General features: G+C 52.7%; 1 protein-coding gene across 4 annotated transcripts in view; it reads left to right on the forward strand.

The window, feature by feature from the left end:
• Positions 1-15,629, forward strand: part of RPS6KA1 (ribosomal protein S6 kinase A1) — a 32,333-nt gene extending 16,704 nt beyond the window's left edge. For 3 of the 4 annotated variants that reach the window (XM_050983294.1, XM_050983295.1, XM_018923669.3), the window contains 20 exons: positions 3,532-3,648; positions 4,491-4,572; positions 4,838-4,918; positions 5,720-5,799; positions 6,398-6,504; positions 7,053-7,090; positions 7,195-7,337; positions 7,862-7,932; positions 8,153-8,241; positions 8,363-8,427; positions 8,770-8,872; positions 9,324-9,451; positions 9,887-10,012; positions 10,521-10,610; positions 11,039-11,197; positions 11,421-11,582; positions 11,889-11,965; positions 12,078-12,195; positions 12,570-12,707; positions 12,941-15,629. In XM_050983294.1, the coding sequence (XP_050839251.1) occupies positions 3,532-3,648; positions 4,491-4,572; positions 4,838-4,918; positions 5,720-5,799; positions 6,398-6,504; positions 7,053-7,090; positions 7,195-7,337; positions 7,862-7,932; positions 8,153-8,241; positions 8,363-8,427; positions 8,770-8,872; positions 9,324-9,451; positions 9,887-10,012; positions 10,521-10,610; positions 11,039-11,197; positions 11,421-11,582; positions 11,889-11,965; positions 12,078-12,195; positions 12,570-12,707; positions 12,941-13,063 (2,097 nt within the window). In that variant the 3' untranslated portion in view covers positions 13,064-15,629. Of the gene's footprint in view, positions 1-1,362; positions 1,638-3,531; positions 3,649-4,490; positions 4,573-4,837; positions 4,919-5,719; positions 5,800-6,397; positions 6,505-7,052; positions 7,091-7,194; positions 7,338-7,861; positions 7,933-8,152; positions 8,242-8,362; positions 8,428-8,769; positions 8,873-9,323; positions 9,452-9,886; positions 10,013-10,520; positions 10,611-11,038; positions 11,198-11,420; positions 11,583-11,888; positions 11,966-12,077; positions 12,196-12,569; positions 12,708-12,940 lie in introns of those variants that run through there. The other variant, XM_009098618.4, reaches the window with a different exon arrangement.
• The last annotated feature ends 40 nt before the right edge of the window (positions 15,630-15,669 follow it).

The following is a 15,669-nucleotide window of genomic DNA, read 5'->3' on the forward strand; positions in this document are numbered from 1 at the left end:
CTGGACTGGATTTCATCGTCCTCCTCCTCCTTCCTCCCCACACCAACCCCCTTTCCGTGCTGTCATTTGTGTCTCCTGTGGCTTTCTGATCTTGTCAGTGAGCCAGGATGGGCACTTTTGGTTGCGTGGATGTACAGGGGAGATTTTCTTGCCTTTCTGAGGCTCCTCTCCCACGCTGGTAACACAACATGGAAAATTGTCTGGGTCATGAGATTTATCAGCTCCTGCCAGGCCCAGGCACAGGGAGTTTGCTGCTCCCCCACACTGAGAACCTGGAGCTGCTGAGGAATGGGTGCTTCTCTTGGGCAGCACAGGGTGGACAGGGTTTCTCCCTCCCTGGGCTGTGTCAGAACGCAGGAGGTGTCTTGTGAACCAGGCTCCTGCTGTGCTCAGCAGCTGCAGGTGCTTTTCCATGCTCTGGCACCTGCCCCAGCCCTTGGAGCTCAGCAGGCACCGTGGTGGGGCTGGGCCCAGCTGCCTCTCTACTGTTCAGTCATTTGTTTCTTTCATTATCAGTTCTCAAAAAGCACGTGGGGGGGCACAGTGGGCAAGACAGTCATAATTTGTCTCTCTGGTTCCGTCCTCTGCACTCTCAGGAGAAATTCAAAAATCAGTGCTGACACGGGGCTATTTCCTTTTGTGTGGGTGTCTTTTGACTCATTTCAAGGGGCTTCTTTCTTACCAGCACCCTCTGGGGTCTTGCTGCAGGAAACATCTGTCTGTCCTGATGGAAAGGTCAAAGGTGAACAGGTTTGGAGGGGGAAGGAGGCAAAACAAGCCCTCTAAATACCTCTGCTCTGTCCTGCCCATAATCTGAGCCATGGTGGGTTCAGAAACAAGAAATGCCCTCAAAAACACCTTATGGACCTTCAGCGTGGCTCTCAGATAAGTAACTCCAGACACCACAGCAAGGAGTCTCATGCAGCATAAGGCAAGTGAAGGACTGAATGCCAATCCAAACATTCCTGGAGGAATCCCATCGAGGGTGCCCCCTCATCCTTGTGCCAGTGGGAGAGCAAAGATGTGCAGCTCTCCAAGGTGTCATCACACTTCTGGGTGGGTTCTTGTGAGTTTTTCTCTTCTGTTTTAGAGAGGAAAGTTGCTTCTCACGATTTCCCCTGTTGTGGAAATACCCAAAGCTCCCAACCTGACATGAACTTCAGGCAGCATTAGATGGAAATCACTTTAAGGATATTCTGTGTGGTTTCTTTCAGCATCTTGTCTGAACCAGGGAACCCAAATGCCAACGAGGAGCTGTGAGATTGTTTTTTTTAAAAGCAAACCTGAAAAAAAAAAAAAGCCCCAACCGCAAGTGTTGTTGCTGGGAGGGGGAGTGTGAACCTCCCTCCGTGTGACCGAGTCTGGTCCCCAGTGCGCATCAGCCGCCGGTGCAGCCACCTGCAGCTCCTGCAGCTCCTGCAGCTCCTCCCGCTCCTGCTGCGGCGCAGCCCCCAGCCCCCAGCCCCGCTCCGGGGCCGCAGCTCCCAGGGCTGGATGATGTTGATCGGGATGGGACAATGGAGAGGGACCCCAAATTTCCCCGTGTGTGGGCGTTCCTGATGCTCTGGCTGCACAGGAAGCAGCGAGCCAAGCCCTGCAGCCTGCAGCTGCCTGCCCCCAGCCAGCTCGCCAGCCCGGTCAGTACCACTGCCACCTCCTGCTGCCACCTCCTGCTGCCACCTCCTGCTGCCACCTGCCTCTGCTTCCCTTCCTGCCGCTGGCTGATGTTTCCCATGGATGTTCAGGGCACTGTGGTTTGCTTTTCTTTCTCTGCCTTCTGGGATAGCTTGTTGTGGTGACCCTGGAAGAAGCTGGCCTCGGTGGCACACAGGTGGTTTTGTGCTGGAGCCTTATGTGTGCTGCCAGCCAGGCTGTAGGAGCTCGTCACAAGAGTCCTGAGTGTTGAATTCCAAGCTGGTGGATGTGTCCATGAGGGAAAATCCTCCCTTGGGTCAGCAAGATACCAAATGGCTTCTCAAAGTGTTTCTGTGATAGGAGAATCACAGGATGGTCTGGGCTGGAGGGGACTTTAAAGCCCCTCCAGTGCCACCCCTGCCACATCAGGGACACCTCCCAGTATCCCAGGTTGTCCTAAGCTCCGTCCAGACTGGCCTTGGACACTGCCAGGAATCCAGGGGCAGCTACAGCTTCTCCGGGCACCTTCGCCAGGGACCCTCACAGGGAAGAATTTCTTCCTAATGGGTCTTTCCCTGCTGTGGGCTCTCTCCCTGGAGAGCTGAGCTGGCAGGAGGAGCTGAACTTGGCCATCTCCTGTTCCAGCTCTGGAAGTGGGAAGCTGTTCCTCACAGCAGCAGTCTGCAGGGACTAAGCCTCCAGATGGACCCAGAAGTGCAAAGTGGCTGGTTTAAGCTGGGAGATCATCAGGAACATGAAAATGTGTTGTTTAAGGGATTATGGGATCTTCCTTGCCTGTGATCACTGAGCCCAGGGAAAGGCAGGATAACGCCAGGGAACTCCTGTGCCCCTGCCCTGAGTGCCTGAGCTGCACAGGAGAGAGCAGAGCTCCCATTATGGAAACAAAGCCACTTCCTAAACTGAGAAAAGCCCAGCCTGAGAGTGGGGAGGGGAGGGAGCTACTGTGCAGGTGGGCAACCACATCCATGGGAACTGGAGGGTGGGAGTGGGCTGGGCAGGACAGGCAGGGCTGGCACCTGCCTCTGGCTGGCTTTAAAAGCTGCTTTGATGAGGTGGTTCCAGACTGTCTGAATAGATCTAAAAAACAAATTGTAAGTCTTTTCCCCCAACTCTGCAAGGGAAAAAAATAAATTGTTGTTCCAGCTTTCTGCAGCCTCTGCTGGCCACAGCTTCCCCAGGGCTGGGGACAGCAGAATTTAATGCATTTTTGAACATAACTGCTGTCCTTTGGGTCCAAAAGTTTTGCTGGGAATAGGAGGTGTTTCAGCACCACCTTAGGGTCTATGGCTGTGCTGGCCCAGATCCCTTGGTGATTTTATTATATTTATGCTGATTAAATCTATTTTTTCTTTTTTTTTTAAGTAAAATAATGTGTTTTAAACAAAACATGTGCCAGAGACCTTGGCTTCCCCTCAATCTTCTTGAAGGCTGGAGTCTGTTAAAGCATCATCTGTATGTGCTGAAGATGCACTAAGACTTATGTTGCAGAGTTGCTCAGATTGCTGAGCAGATGGGCTCCAACATGTCTGATTTTTGCCAGCCCTGGCCCTGTTTTGACAACAGTGCCTTATTTTTTGTGTTGTGGGATTTTTAGTGGCATAAACACTCCTGTTTTTGCTACCAGTGCCTCAAAAAGGAAGGTGCTTCTCAAGCACTCTTCTGAAATGCAGTTCAAAGGAGCTCCTGTGGTTGGGAGGGAGGGCTCTGTGTTTACCTGGTCCTCCCTACCCCAACTTATTGATTGCAGATGCTGATACCTGTGACAAGCACCAACGTTTAAGGTTGTCTCCCATGTGGCTCCTGTGAGTCTGAAGCTGCAGTCCTCAGCTTTGCCTTGCTCAGGAGTCCCTGCCAACCGTCTGCACTCTGTTTCAGGGGGAAGGTGTCGTGCAGGAAATCAACATCACACACCATGTGAAGGAGGGCTCTGAGAAGGCAGATCCCTCACAGTTTGAGCTCCTGAAGGTGCTGGGACAGGGCTCTTTTGGCAAGGTGAGATCACTTCTTCCTATGTGCCATGCCAGGCAAATTATCCTGGTGACGAGAGGAACCATCCCCAACAAAACCACTTTCCTGACTCCCAGGAATGTTCCTGGGCATGTTCCTCCCTTCTCGGAACTGCTGCTGTGTGCCCCAGGCTGGGTTTGGCCCCTGTTTACGGTCCAGTTTCCCTTCTGTGAAGGAGGAAGGAAGTAGCCTGTAGCTCTTATCTATTTCAATAATCCAGGTCTCTTACAGACCATCTGCTGACACATTAAATCAGCTTGGTGTCAGTCAGTTACCAGCTGACAGTGGGGGCTTGGACAGGACTGTGTGCTGCTGCCTGGGCAAATGCAGCAGAGGTTTTGTAGAATCAGAGAAAAGCTGGAAAAGACTTCTGGGATCATCCAGTCCAACCAGTAGCACTGCCAAGCCCACTACTTGCAGGTGGTGTCCTTTTGATGCTGCCTAAAACCAGGTAGAATGAGACATCAGGGAAGGGTAGGAGATAAAAATCCAGAGGATGCAGGACCTGAACAATAAGGAGTTGATGTGACTGACAAACCAGGAGGCTTTAGTGGTAAAGTGAAGCATCAGTGCCTCCAGTCACAGCTCCCAGGCATCAGCCCCAGCCCCACAAGAGCTGCAGGACTCAGATGTTTGGAAGGATGGAAAGGAGGAAAGTGCAACATGAAACTGGGGGTTGAGAGGAGTCCACACACAGCCCTTCCCTGGAAACCCCATGGGAAAGCTTGAGATTCTTAGGGACACTCTGGGGTTTGCCACTTTGGAAAGCATCCAGCTCCTACTGCCAGTGTTTAGTACTTAGTGAATGTGGTGTTCTTCTGCCTCAGGTTTTCTTGGTGAGAAAAATAACTCCCCCAGACACCAACCACCTCTATGCCATGAAAGTGCTCAAGAAGGCGACGCTGAAAGGTAGGAAGGAGACTCCTCCTGCAGTGCTCTGACCCTCTGTGACTTAAAGAGCACCGGGGAAATGTCACTGCTGCCCCTGGGGTGGGCTGGGTGAAAGAGAAGCATCTTTATCCTAGCAAAACATCCTCCATTTCTTTCATCTGTTTAAGAGCATCATGATGGAGGTGGGGAAACACCTGGCTCAGCTTGGTGCTTAAGGCTGGGATGGGGCTGGACACTGGCCAGGGCCTTCTTCTGTGTCTGAGCTGTTCCTCTCTTCCTACAGTGCGGGACCGACTGAGGACGAAGATAGAAAGGGACATCCTGGCTGATGTCAACCATCCCTTTGTGGTGAAACTCCACTACGGTGAGTGGAGCTCACTGGGGTGCTGGGAGAGGGCCTGCAGATCCAGCAGCCCCTGGCTGACTGTAAATACAATGCCCTGAACATAATCTTTTCCTGGAAGGATCTGTGGTCCTGCTGCCCGCTCCAGCTAAGGCTGATTTTACTGCCTAGAGTTAGGGTTAGGGTTATGCCTAGGGTTAGGGTTGTGAAAACACAAAGCCCAAAGCTCCAGGCACACTCCAGCTGCAAAAGGCATCCCAAGGGGAACACAAAACTGCCACAACATGCCTTCCTCCACTGCTTTTTCTTTGGAACCAGCCTTAGCCCAAGGCTGCATTTATTACCTAGGGTTAGGGTTACTGGGTAATTGAGCATTGACTGGGAGAGGAGGTTTAAACATCAAATCCCTGGGATTAAAACATTAAAGCATGAGAAACTGAGAAACCAGAGCTAACTAGCAGAGCTGGAGTTTGGCAGGGTTAATGCTCTGACTCTGGGGAAGCAAGGACAGCTTTGTTCCTGTAAGGTGACCAGCATCTCTCCTGGGAAAATAGCCCTTTCAGGAGGGTATCACTGGTGGAAAGGGAACCAGACCCCCATAAAATGAGGATTTTCTGAAGTGCCAGAGTGCTGTGGGGAGCTCCCATTTCAGCAGCAGGGCCAGGCCATCTCCTTTACCCCATCAGCCCTACCTGCATTTGACCCAGGAAACATGCAGGACATGTGCCCAGCTGGAGTCACTGGGATTTAAGTGATTAATGTAACACCAAAGAGCCTTCCCTCAGTGCAGGGCTCTGATTCCTACTCTGGCTTGTGTTTCAGCATTCCAGACAGAGGGGAAGCTGTACCTCATCTTGGATTTCCTCAGAGGAGGTGACCTTTTCACTCGGCTTTCCAAAGAGGTGGGTATGCTCTGGCATCTCGGTGGGCTGCTGTGGCTCAGCTCATCTCTGCTTATGGCCTGGAGAAGTAACTGACCCTTGCAGGAGGGTGAAAACAGCTTCCAGCCTGCTGCTAGTCCAGAGCTGGCACCAGGAGAGGGTGTTGTGGGAGCCCTGTGCTCCAGCAGAAAAGCAGCAGCACAGGTGGCAGATCCCACCCCTGCAACAGCTTCAGATGAGCATCTCCTAAAGAACAAGAATGAAAAGAAGGTCATTTTGGATTAGAGTTAAGGAAGAAGTTGTTCCCTGTGAGGGTGGGCAGAGCCTGGCACAGGGTGCCCAGAGCAGCTGTAGCTGCCCCTGGATCCCTGGCAGTGCCCAGGGCCAGGCTGGACAGGGCTTGAAGCAGCCTGGGACAGTGGGAGGTGTCCCTGCCACGGCAGGGTGGCACTGGATCCATTAAGGTCCATTCTGATCCAAGCCATAAACGGTGGGTGAAGTCTGGAAAAGTTAGAAAGGGCAGGAGGGAGCAACACGGCTGTGGAAGGTCTTGCCTGGGTGCAGGGGAGCTGCTGGCATTGTAACCCAGCACTGCTCTGCTTTCTCCCCCTGTCTGCAGGTCATGTTCACTGAGGAGGATGTGAAGTTCTACCTGGCAGAGCTGGCACTGGGACTCGACCACTTGCACAGCCTGGGGATCATCTACAGGGACCTCAAGCCAGAGAAGTACGTGTGGCCAGCTGAGGCAGGATCCCGGCCCTGGATCCAGCCCAGCCTGGAGTTAGGGAACAGCTCCCACCTTCCAGAGGGGCTGGAGGGTGCCCTGGGGCTGGACACATGGGAGGTGGTGGTGCCAATCCAAGGCTGCTGCTCCTCAGATCAGTGGTTCCAGCCAGAAGCTGTGTGTGCCACAGGCCAAGCAGAGATCCATGGCAGTCTCCAGGCTCCAGCTTTAGGCAGCTGGGAGCCCTCAGAGGGAGAAGGGACCAGGCTGGGCTCTGCAGAGCCCACTCCAGCTTGGTGGGGTATGTGGAGGTCAGAGGGAGGTAACCTCTGGGGCCTTTGGTTTGCTGCGAAGCTGAGGGTGTGGAGAGGAGGGAGCTGCTCCTGGTCCCACTCCTGTCTTGGTGGTAGAGCTTAAAGCACTGGGAGAAGGGACAAGTAACTTTGGATTCTGGGAGCCAAAGGATGATCTCAGACCATCCCTTGCTGTGCTTGTTCTCACCAGCCCTTACCATAGACAGTAACAACTTGTTTTTCCATTCCTCCTGTAGCATACTCTTGGATGAAGAGGGGCACATCAAACTCACAGGTAAGGGGCTCTACCAAGCCTTGGGCTCCTGCAAGGTTGGTTCCTGAAATACAGAGCTCCTTGAAATGTTTAGAGCAGTGTGCTGACAGCTTTCTCCTGTGCAGATTTTGGTTTGAGTAAGGAGGCCATAGACCACGAGAAGAAAGCCTACTCCTTCTGTGGGACCGTGGAGTACATGGCTCCAGAGGTGGTCAATCGCCAGGGCCACTCACACAGTGCTGACTGGTGGTCCTACGGGGTCCTCATGGTGGGTACCCTGCCCAGGAGGGCAGTGCCAGCTGCCCCTGCCCTGGAACACCAGACACAGCTCTGTGTGTCCTGCTGACCGAGGGGGAGCTCCCCACACCCCCAAAGAGCCCTTAGGGGCTGTCCAGGCCCCCAGTCAGGAGCGCTGGTCCCTTGAGGCTGCTGTGCCAGGGGGTGCTGGGCTGTGAGGGGGCTGGGGGTGTGTGGGATGCATGGGGGTCTCTGTGGGGTGTGTGTGGGGTGCGTGGGGGTGTCCGTGTCCACTCCAGCGCCGGGACCTCATTGTCAGTGAAGATCTGGTGCCACCATCTGGCAGCTGCTGGATCCAGGGCTCCGGCAGGAGCAGGCACTGGCCTGGACACATTTCCAGGCAAACCCCGAGAGCCAAGCTGCTGGGAACTCGCCAAGCCTGTGAGCTCTGTAAGAGCCAGGCTTGGGACCCCTCACAAGCAGGAAGGGGCAGTGGGACCTGTGCAACCCTGAGCCTTGCTCAGATATGATCCCCCTCTTCTCTTTCCCTCCCAGTTTGAAATGCTTACGGGGGCACTGCCCTTCCAGGGGAAGGACCGTAAGGAGACAATGACCCTCATCCTCAAGTAAGTGTTTCTCCCTCCTGTCTGCACAGTAGGGGTGTTGCATTTGGGGGCTCTTGAAATTCTGTGGCATTATTTGGCAAGTGGTGCCATATCAGCCATCCGTTTAAAGGGTGCAGTGTAAATGCCAGAGAGATGATTGTGCATTTTGGGGGTGGAGGTGCTGCAGATGCCTTGTGGGTTTTCTTCAAACCTGCAGCTGATTGCATAACTTCCTCCCCAGAGCGAAACTGGGCATGCCACAGTTCCTGAGCACTGAGGCTCAGAGTCTCCTGCGAGCCCTTTTCAAGAGGAATCCAGCCAACAGATTAGGTAAGACCTTTTCTTTTTGGTTTCTGAGGTTCTCTGTGGCACCTGGCTGTGCTGCCTCTCTGGCTGTCCCCTTGGCTTTGTTGGGCGTTCAGTACAACATGACCCGTGGTGGCTCTTGCAGGGTCTGGGCCAGATGGGGCAGAGGAGATCAAGCGCCACCCTTTCTACTCCACCATCGACTGGAACGTGAGTATCAGAAAGAGCAAATTTCAGCACCACTCAGCACCAGCAACCCAGTTCTGGCAGCAGGAATAGCACAGTCCTGATGCTTGGCCAGCTATGAGAGAGCCACCAGCCCCTGTCCCCATCCATTCCAATAACCCTTTCCAAAACCAAAATTCTCTGTCTCATACATGGGCTGACTGTCACCTCCCTGAGCTGCAGCAAAATGCTAAGACACAGAGTTTCACAAAATCTCTTCCTGGCCCTCATTCCTCACCAGCCTTTGCACCCTTTGGAAGAAGATGCCTGTGGGAGCACTTCCAAGCTGTTTTTACAGCTGTTTTTTGGGTTTTGTGTGTTTTGCAGAAGCTGTACCGCAGGGAAATCAAACCCCCTTTCAAGCCTGCAGTGGGCCAGCCAGATGACACCTTTTATTTTGACACAGAGTTCACGTCACGGACACCAAAAGGTTTGTATGACTTGAGGCAAAGCCCAGCTTTCCTGTGAGATGTCACTCTGTGACTTCACACCAGGGAGTATCCAGCACCAGCAGGATAAGGTTTCTGCACAGGAAAGGTTTAGGTTGGATATCAGGAATATTTCTTCTCCTAAAAGGGTTGTCAGTCCCTGGCACAGGCTGCCCAGGGCAGCGGTGGAGTCACCATCTCTGCAGGGGTTTAAAAGTCATGTGAATGTGGCACTTGGGGATATTGGCAGTGCTGGGGGAATTGTTGGACTTGTTGATCTTAGAGGGCTTTTCCAAGCTGGACAATTCCATGATTCTCTGTGGGATGTTAGGGGTAAACTCAGTGCTGCTGGTGTGGATCCTGTCTGAAATACATTACAGTAGCTCCTGGGAGCAAGGGGGAGGCTTCTGCTCCTCAGGCCCTTCTTGAGCTGTCTCTCAACTCCTGCTGCAGATTCCCCGGGTGTGCCCCCGAGTGCAGGGGCCCATCAGCTCTTCCGAGGCTTCAGTTTCGTGGCAACCGGTTTAATGGAGGATGGCAAAGTCCACCCTCCCCAGCCTGCCCTGCATTCAGTTGTGCAGGTAAGGAGTGGGGACAGAGGAACAGCTCTTCGGAGGTGCAGGGATGCTCCAGGTCTGTAGGACCTCTGTACCATCTGGAGCCTGAGGCAGTTCTCTTTGGAATTCTCGCCTCCTGTTCTTTCATCACCACTGTCACATTGTGCACAGGCTGTCAGGGCAGTGTGGGGCTGTGGCTTTCCTGTCCCCAAGTGGATCTGTGCTGGCAGGGGGTCTGTAATTCCCATGGGTTGAGCAACCAAAGGCAAAAGCACCATGCTTGGTGCAGGCAGCGTAGGCCCACTGACCTATATCTGCCTTGTTCTCCTCTCCTCCCGCTCCCCGCCAGGAGGAGAAGCTGTGGGATGTAGCAGACAGTCTGACAGCTCTCTCTGTGCTGCAGTTAACTCATCATGTTGCACAAACCCTTCCCTGAACCTGTCCTTCGTGCCCTGGCAGCAGTTGCATGGCAAGAACGTCCAGTTCAGCGATGGGTACGTGGTGAAGGAGGCCATCGGCGTCGGCTCCTACTCCGTCTGCAAACGCTGCATCCACAAGGCCACCAACATGGAGTACGCAGTCAAGGTCCGGGACCTGCCCTCCCAACTGAGCTCCCCTGTTACATCTTTGCCCAGAGCACCTGTGGCTGCCCCATTCCTGGAAGTGTCCAAGGCCAGGTTGGATGGGGCTTGGAGCAACCTGGCATAGTGGAAGGTGTTCCTGCCCCTGGCAGAACAGGATGAGCTTTAGGCTCATCTAGGATGTAAAAGACAGTTTCTGTGCTGCTCTGCAGGTATCTGTACTTCCCTAGGAATAGCAGGGAAGCAGTCCTCCTCCCTCAGAGTGGAGAGAGCATCCCATCTTTGCTTCCGTGCAAAGCTGTGGCTACATCAGGTCTTAACAAAAGACATAAAATTTTGTGGGCTGGGGAGACAGAACTGATGAAGCAAATTAGGTATTTCTAGAGCTAAAGAGATGAGAGGACAGAGAGGATACGGCACAAGAGCTCTGCAGGGCTCCAAACTCAGCTTGTGTGTTTTGTCCTGGCACCTTCCCCATCCATGGTGGCTGCAGTGTGTCCCTACTCTTGCAGGTGATTGACAAAAGCAAGCGAGATCCTTCTGAGGAGATTGAGATCCTGCTGCGGTACGGGCAGCACCCAAACATCATCACCCTGAAAGATGTGAGTGTGGCTTGAGAGACTTCCCTGTGCTTTGGTTCAGGAAGTGCAGGCTGGCAGGGGCAGCCCAGCGACCCAGCTCCACGTGTTGCTGTTTCTCTGTCAGGAGAAGGCTCTTCCCCAGAGGGTGCTGGCACTGCCCAGGCTCACCAGGGAAGGGCATGGCCCTGAGACTGCCAGAGCTCCAGGAGCTCTTGGACAGCACTGCCAGGGATACCCAGGGTGGGATTGTCGGGGTGTCTGGGCAGTGCCAGGAGCTGGATCGGTGATCCCTGTGGGCCCTTCCAGACTGGGATATTCCATGATTCTGGGGTGAGGAAGCATGCCCAGAGCCACCTCTGTTGATCCCTGTCTGCTCCGTGGCAATGGGAGTACAAAAGGGAAGCTGTGGAAGCACATTTTGGTTACCCCACCTATGTTTTCTTTGGCAGGTGTACGATGATGGGAAGTACGTGTACCTGGTGACCGAGCTCATGAGGGGAGGGGAGCTGCTGGATAAAATCCTCAGACAGAAATTTTTCTCGGAGAGAGAAGCCAGTTCAGTCCTGCACATGATCTGTAAAACAGTGGAGTATCTGCATTCCCAAGGGGTGAGTGTGGTCACGACTGTTTTCCTGGAAGCTCCCTGGCATTACACTGTGCTCCGTCTCCTCCAGGGAGTAACTCTGCCCATCACAATTATTTCTTGTTTATTTCTTCTTTGCCCTCTTGGCAAAGCAGATGTGGGGCCAAAGCAGGGCATGAGTGACCTCAGGCAGCTTTCAGACCTTTATCTACATGGGGTACAAGCACAGCCCTTTCTTGGCTCCACAGGTGGTTCACAGGGACCTGAAGCCCAGCAATATCCTCTACGTGGATAAATCAGGGAACCCCGAGAGCATCCGAATTTGTGACTTTGGCTTTGCCAAGCAGCTCAGGGCTGAGAACGGGCTCCTCATGACCCCCTGTTACACAGCAAACTTCGTGGCACCCGAGGTGAGCACCTTACTGACCTGAGACCCTCCAGTAGTCCCCTTGTCCTTTCCCTAACCTGTGCTCCCACTTGGCACAGTGGATCTGCCCTGTTCCCATCTCCATCCCGCCCTGGAAGAGGCAATTACAGAAATACCACTTGTAGTAGTGAATCTATTTTGAATCCTGATATTTTAGTCCCAGACTTTGCTGTTCTGTCCAGCTCTGGAAGCTTTGCATATGGACTGCATCCAGGTCAAGCCCCTCTTCTGAAATGAGATCAATGACAGGAACCAAACACACTTTTTTCCCTTTGCTTGTTGTGTTCAGGTTCTGAAACGCCAAGGCTACGACGAGGGCTGTGACATCTGGAGCCTGGGGATCCTGCTGTACACGATGCTGGCAGGGTAAGGCAGTGGCTGGGGCTGTGACCCCTGTCCCCAGAGTGCTCTGTGGGGACAGCTGCATCACTCCTCCTGCCTGGGTCAGTAAATCCAGGGCTCTCTCCTCTCTCCCCAGCTGCACTCCCTTTGCAAATGGTCCCAGTGACACTCCAGAAGAGATCCTGACACGGATAGGAGGGGGGAAGTTCTCCATCAGTGGGGGCAATTGGGACACTATTTCTGACATGGCCAAGGTAGGGTTTGATATTTGCTGGGGTTGCTGCGAGGCAAATATAGAGCAGGTTGGGGAGGGAGCACACAAGAGAGAGAAGAAAACCAGCACTGCAGCTTCTACCCTACTCAAGTTCCTCACAGCAGCTTTGTTTCAGCTCTGGCTGTGATATTTGCATGGAAAACCAACCTCGTGCTTGACCCATGTGGCGTTTGCTCTGTGTTCTACCCCCCAGGCCTGCCAAAAACATATTTCATACAAAAAGACATTGATGTCTGGGGACTTTAAACTTGGCCTCTGCATTAAATCCTAATCCGGGGGCGTACGCAGGTGGGTTTTTTTTGCATTTAAATTATGAAATCTTCTAAAGTCTGACTTTTCAAATGATGCCTGTAGGATCTGGTATCAAAGATGCTCCATGTAGATCCTCACCAGCGTCTCACAGCCAAGCAGGTCCTGCAGCATCCGTGGATAACCCAGAAGGACAGTTTACCCCAGAGCCAGCTCAATCACCAGGACATTCAGCTTGTAAAGGTACAAAATCGATTGGGAAAGCAGGAGGGAAGTTTGGAGAGGTATGAGCCAGGGCAGACAATACAGACAAGCAGGGGGTTTTGGGAGGAAAAAAGGGGAGATTCTTTAACAAACCAAGAAAGATGCTTCTGGCTTTGTTGGTGGATGTGGCTGCTCTGGTCCCCTGTCTTGTAAAGCCATGAGTCTGAAGTAGCTCTCCTGCACCTGAGTGACTCCTCTGTGCCCCTCTCCAGGGTGCCATGGCTGCCACGTACTCGGCGCTGAACAGCTCCAAGCCAAGCCCTCAGCTGAAGCCCATCGAATCCTCCATCCTGGCACAGAGGCGGGTGAAGAAGCTCCCCTCCACCACCCTGTGAGGCCCCACGGTGCAGGAACAGCCTGGATTTTGCACACCAGCGGAAGAGGGGGACAGGGGATGGGCAGGGTCTGCACAGGAGCTCCCCTGGGGACTTGCTCTCAAGAGGCCAAGTGCCTTCCTGCTCCTGAAAGACTGGCTCCTCCTCATGTGGACTGATCTTTGCTGAGAGAACTTCACTGTAAAACTTTTTTGACGTGTAAATTGTCGATTTATAAAGAAATCCATCTATGTATATGAGAACTAGAATGTATAACTGATGTCAAGTGGCACTAAAAAGCAGCTCTGATTCACCCTTCCCTATGTAGGACCAAGGTATTTGTTGTCGCTGCAGCATTTCTTGGAACTGATCCTCTCCAGCTCCACAGCAGCTGGAAGACCGTGCCACACTTGGGGTTTAGGCTTTGAGGCTTTTCCTCACTCAAACCTTTGGATACATTTCCCAAAGCCAGCCCTGCAGCCTCCCAGCCAGCAGCACTTGTGTCCACAAAGGACCTCCCTCCCCTCCAAGTCCTGTGTGTATGTTCCATGTAAGGTGGATTTTGCAGCCTCTGTTTCTCCCTCTCTCCTGTGCTCCCCCAGCCCAGCCAGCAGCTCAGATCTCTGAACAAAACACACCACGTTTTTTCCAAGCCCTCCTGCAGATGCTCAGCAGGCCAGGACACCTCCTAGATTTGGCTCATTCCTTCCCTCTGCTCTCCTATCTCCATGCTCTCCCATCACTGCGGAGTTTGTCACCTGTGCGGGGGGGGGGGTGATGACAGAACCTCATCCCTGGCAAACCTTTGGGCTGGCTCTGGCTGCTGCTTTTACCATTTGGGGTTTTCCTTCCCCTCAGCAAGAACCTCTGAACCAAACCACCCTTTATTTTTTAATTTAACTTTGTTCTCCAGCCGGTGACTCAGGGTTTCTTTCTGACTCGTACAATAAACATGTCATTCAGGGGCCGTCCTGTGACTGACTGTGAGCTGCAGAACCAGCCACTCCCTGGTGTTTCCTGGGCATTTCCCGCCCTTCCCAGGTTGTTCCTCCGTGCTATGCAGGGACAGTGCTCCTTGTCTGCCTTCTGGAAAAGCTGCAAAGCTTTTGATCAGGCTCTGAAAACCAGCAATGCCACTTAGGGCAGCCTCTCATGCTACTTTCTCTCAGTGGGAGGTGACCAGAACCAGTCCTGAAATGAGGCAAGAACCAACAGGAATGGGGAATTTCTTACTCTTAGGACACTTCTGTGCTTATAGAAACCAACACTTAGAGGCAAACCATGCTAGAAAGAAATACCCACCCCAGTCTGACCTGCAAGGAACTGCCAGAGCTCCATGGTTCCATGGAGGCATTTTCGGGGAGTAGCAGGATTGCTACAAGGGCTGCAAACAGAGCTCAAGGATATGACTGGAGCCAGCAAAGGTTCTCATGTGAATTTCTGCTACTTTTAGCTGATCATGTCACAAGAGAGGAAACTTGCTTTTTTGTTCAGTCCCAGTTGGCTCTAAAATGGAGAATTCCATAAAAATAATTATGTGAGATGCACAGTGCTGTTCTCCTGTACCCTCATCCAAGCAGGTCCTGTGAGCAGCCAGTGAGAAGTTGAAATAGTCACAATTTCTTTCTGTCTGTATTCCAAGTGCAGCCTGAGTGTCCAGCGCTTCTGAGAGGAGGAGGCCAGCTCCAGTCCACAGTGAATCTTCTTACTGGTATTGCCACCAACCCCAGCAGAGAGGGATTTAATGTTTTGCTGAGATTTGGGGAGGGGGACACTCCATCACCCAAAATGCCTTCCTTAAAAATACTTGTGGCATGAAGTTCCCTACAACTCCACAGTGACTCTTGCTGTGCAAATGGTAGGTACCTGCAACCAATACAATAATCACATTTTTCTGGAGCTGGGCTCAGTCCCTTTGGGTGTTGCAGGAACCTCCACAGATTTTCAGAATATTTCCTACATTATGTTTCGAGGGAAGGTCTGGGGTGGTGAATGGGTTGGATGCCAACCCACCATGGGTGGATGGGGATCAGTGCTCTTAAACCCTGGGGTTTAGGGGGTCTTAAACCAAATACTTGTCCTGGTTTGGGGAATAACTGATTATTCGTATGAAATTGCAAATGTTTTCAAATATCAGTCAGGAAAAGCATTACAGCCCTTGCTAATCCTCCCTGTGATGTGCTGGTGTGAGGCCAGCTGGGGACAACTCAGGGGTGTGGGGACAACCAGGTACAGATCAGTGTGGGCAGGGGGAGAGCAGCCCTCAGCTGCTGCAGGTTCTGCCTGGCCATGAGACGATACCTGTGGTGTCAGACTCCAAAACCAGAAGCATCAAACCTCTCTGCCACCCTCGTGTCTCCGATCAGAAGAACTTTGTGCTTGGTGCAGCTGGAGCTTCTGAAATCCCCATCCCATTGGAGAAGAGAGAGAACAAGGGCTACACCTTCCTCTCCAGGGGGCTTTTAACTGCGTTGTTCTGAGTTATCCATAAGTAAAATAAGCCTTGATTTTTAGTTCCAGATCAACGAAGTGCTGTTACTTTTTTAATTGCAGTGCTCAATAAAATTGGACTTGTGAATTTTCTGTATATGAGAGCTGTTTGTGCTGGGTTGGGCTCTCTCCTTCCT

This window comes from Serinus canaria, chromosome 23 (genome assembly GCF_022539315.1).
Source record: "Serinus canaria isolate serCan28SL12 chromosome 23, serCan2020, whole genome shotgun sequence".
NCBI classification, from domain to species: Eukaryota; Metazoa; Chordata; class Aves; order Passeriformes; family Fringillidae; genus Serinus; species Serinus canaria.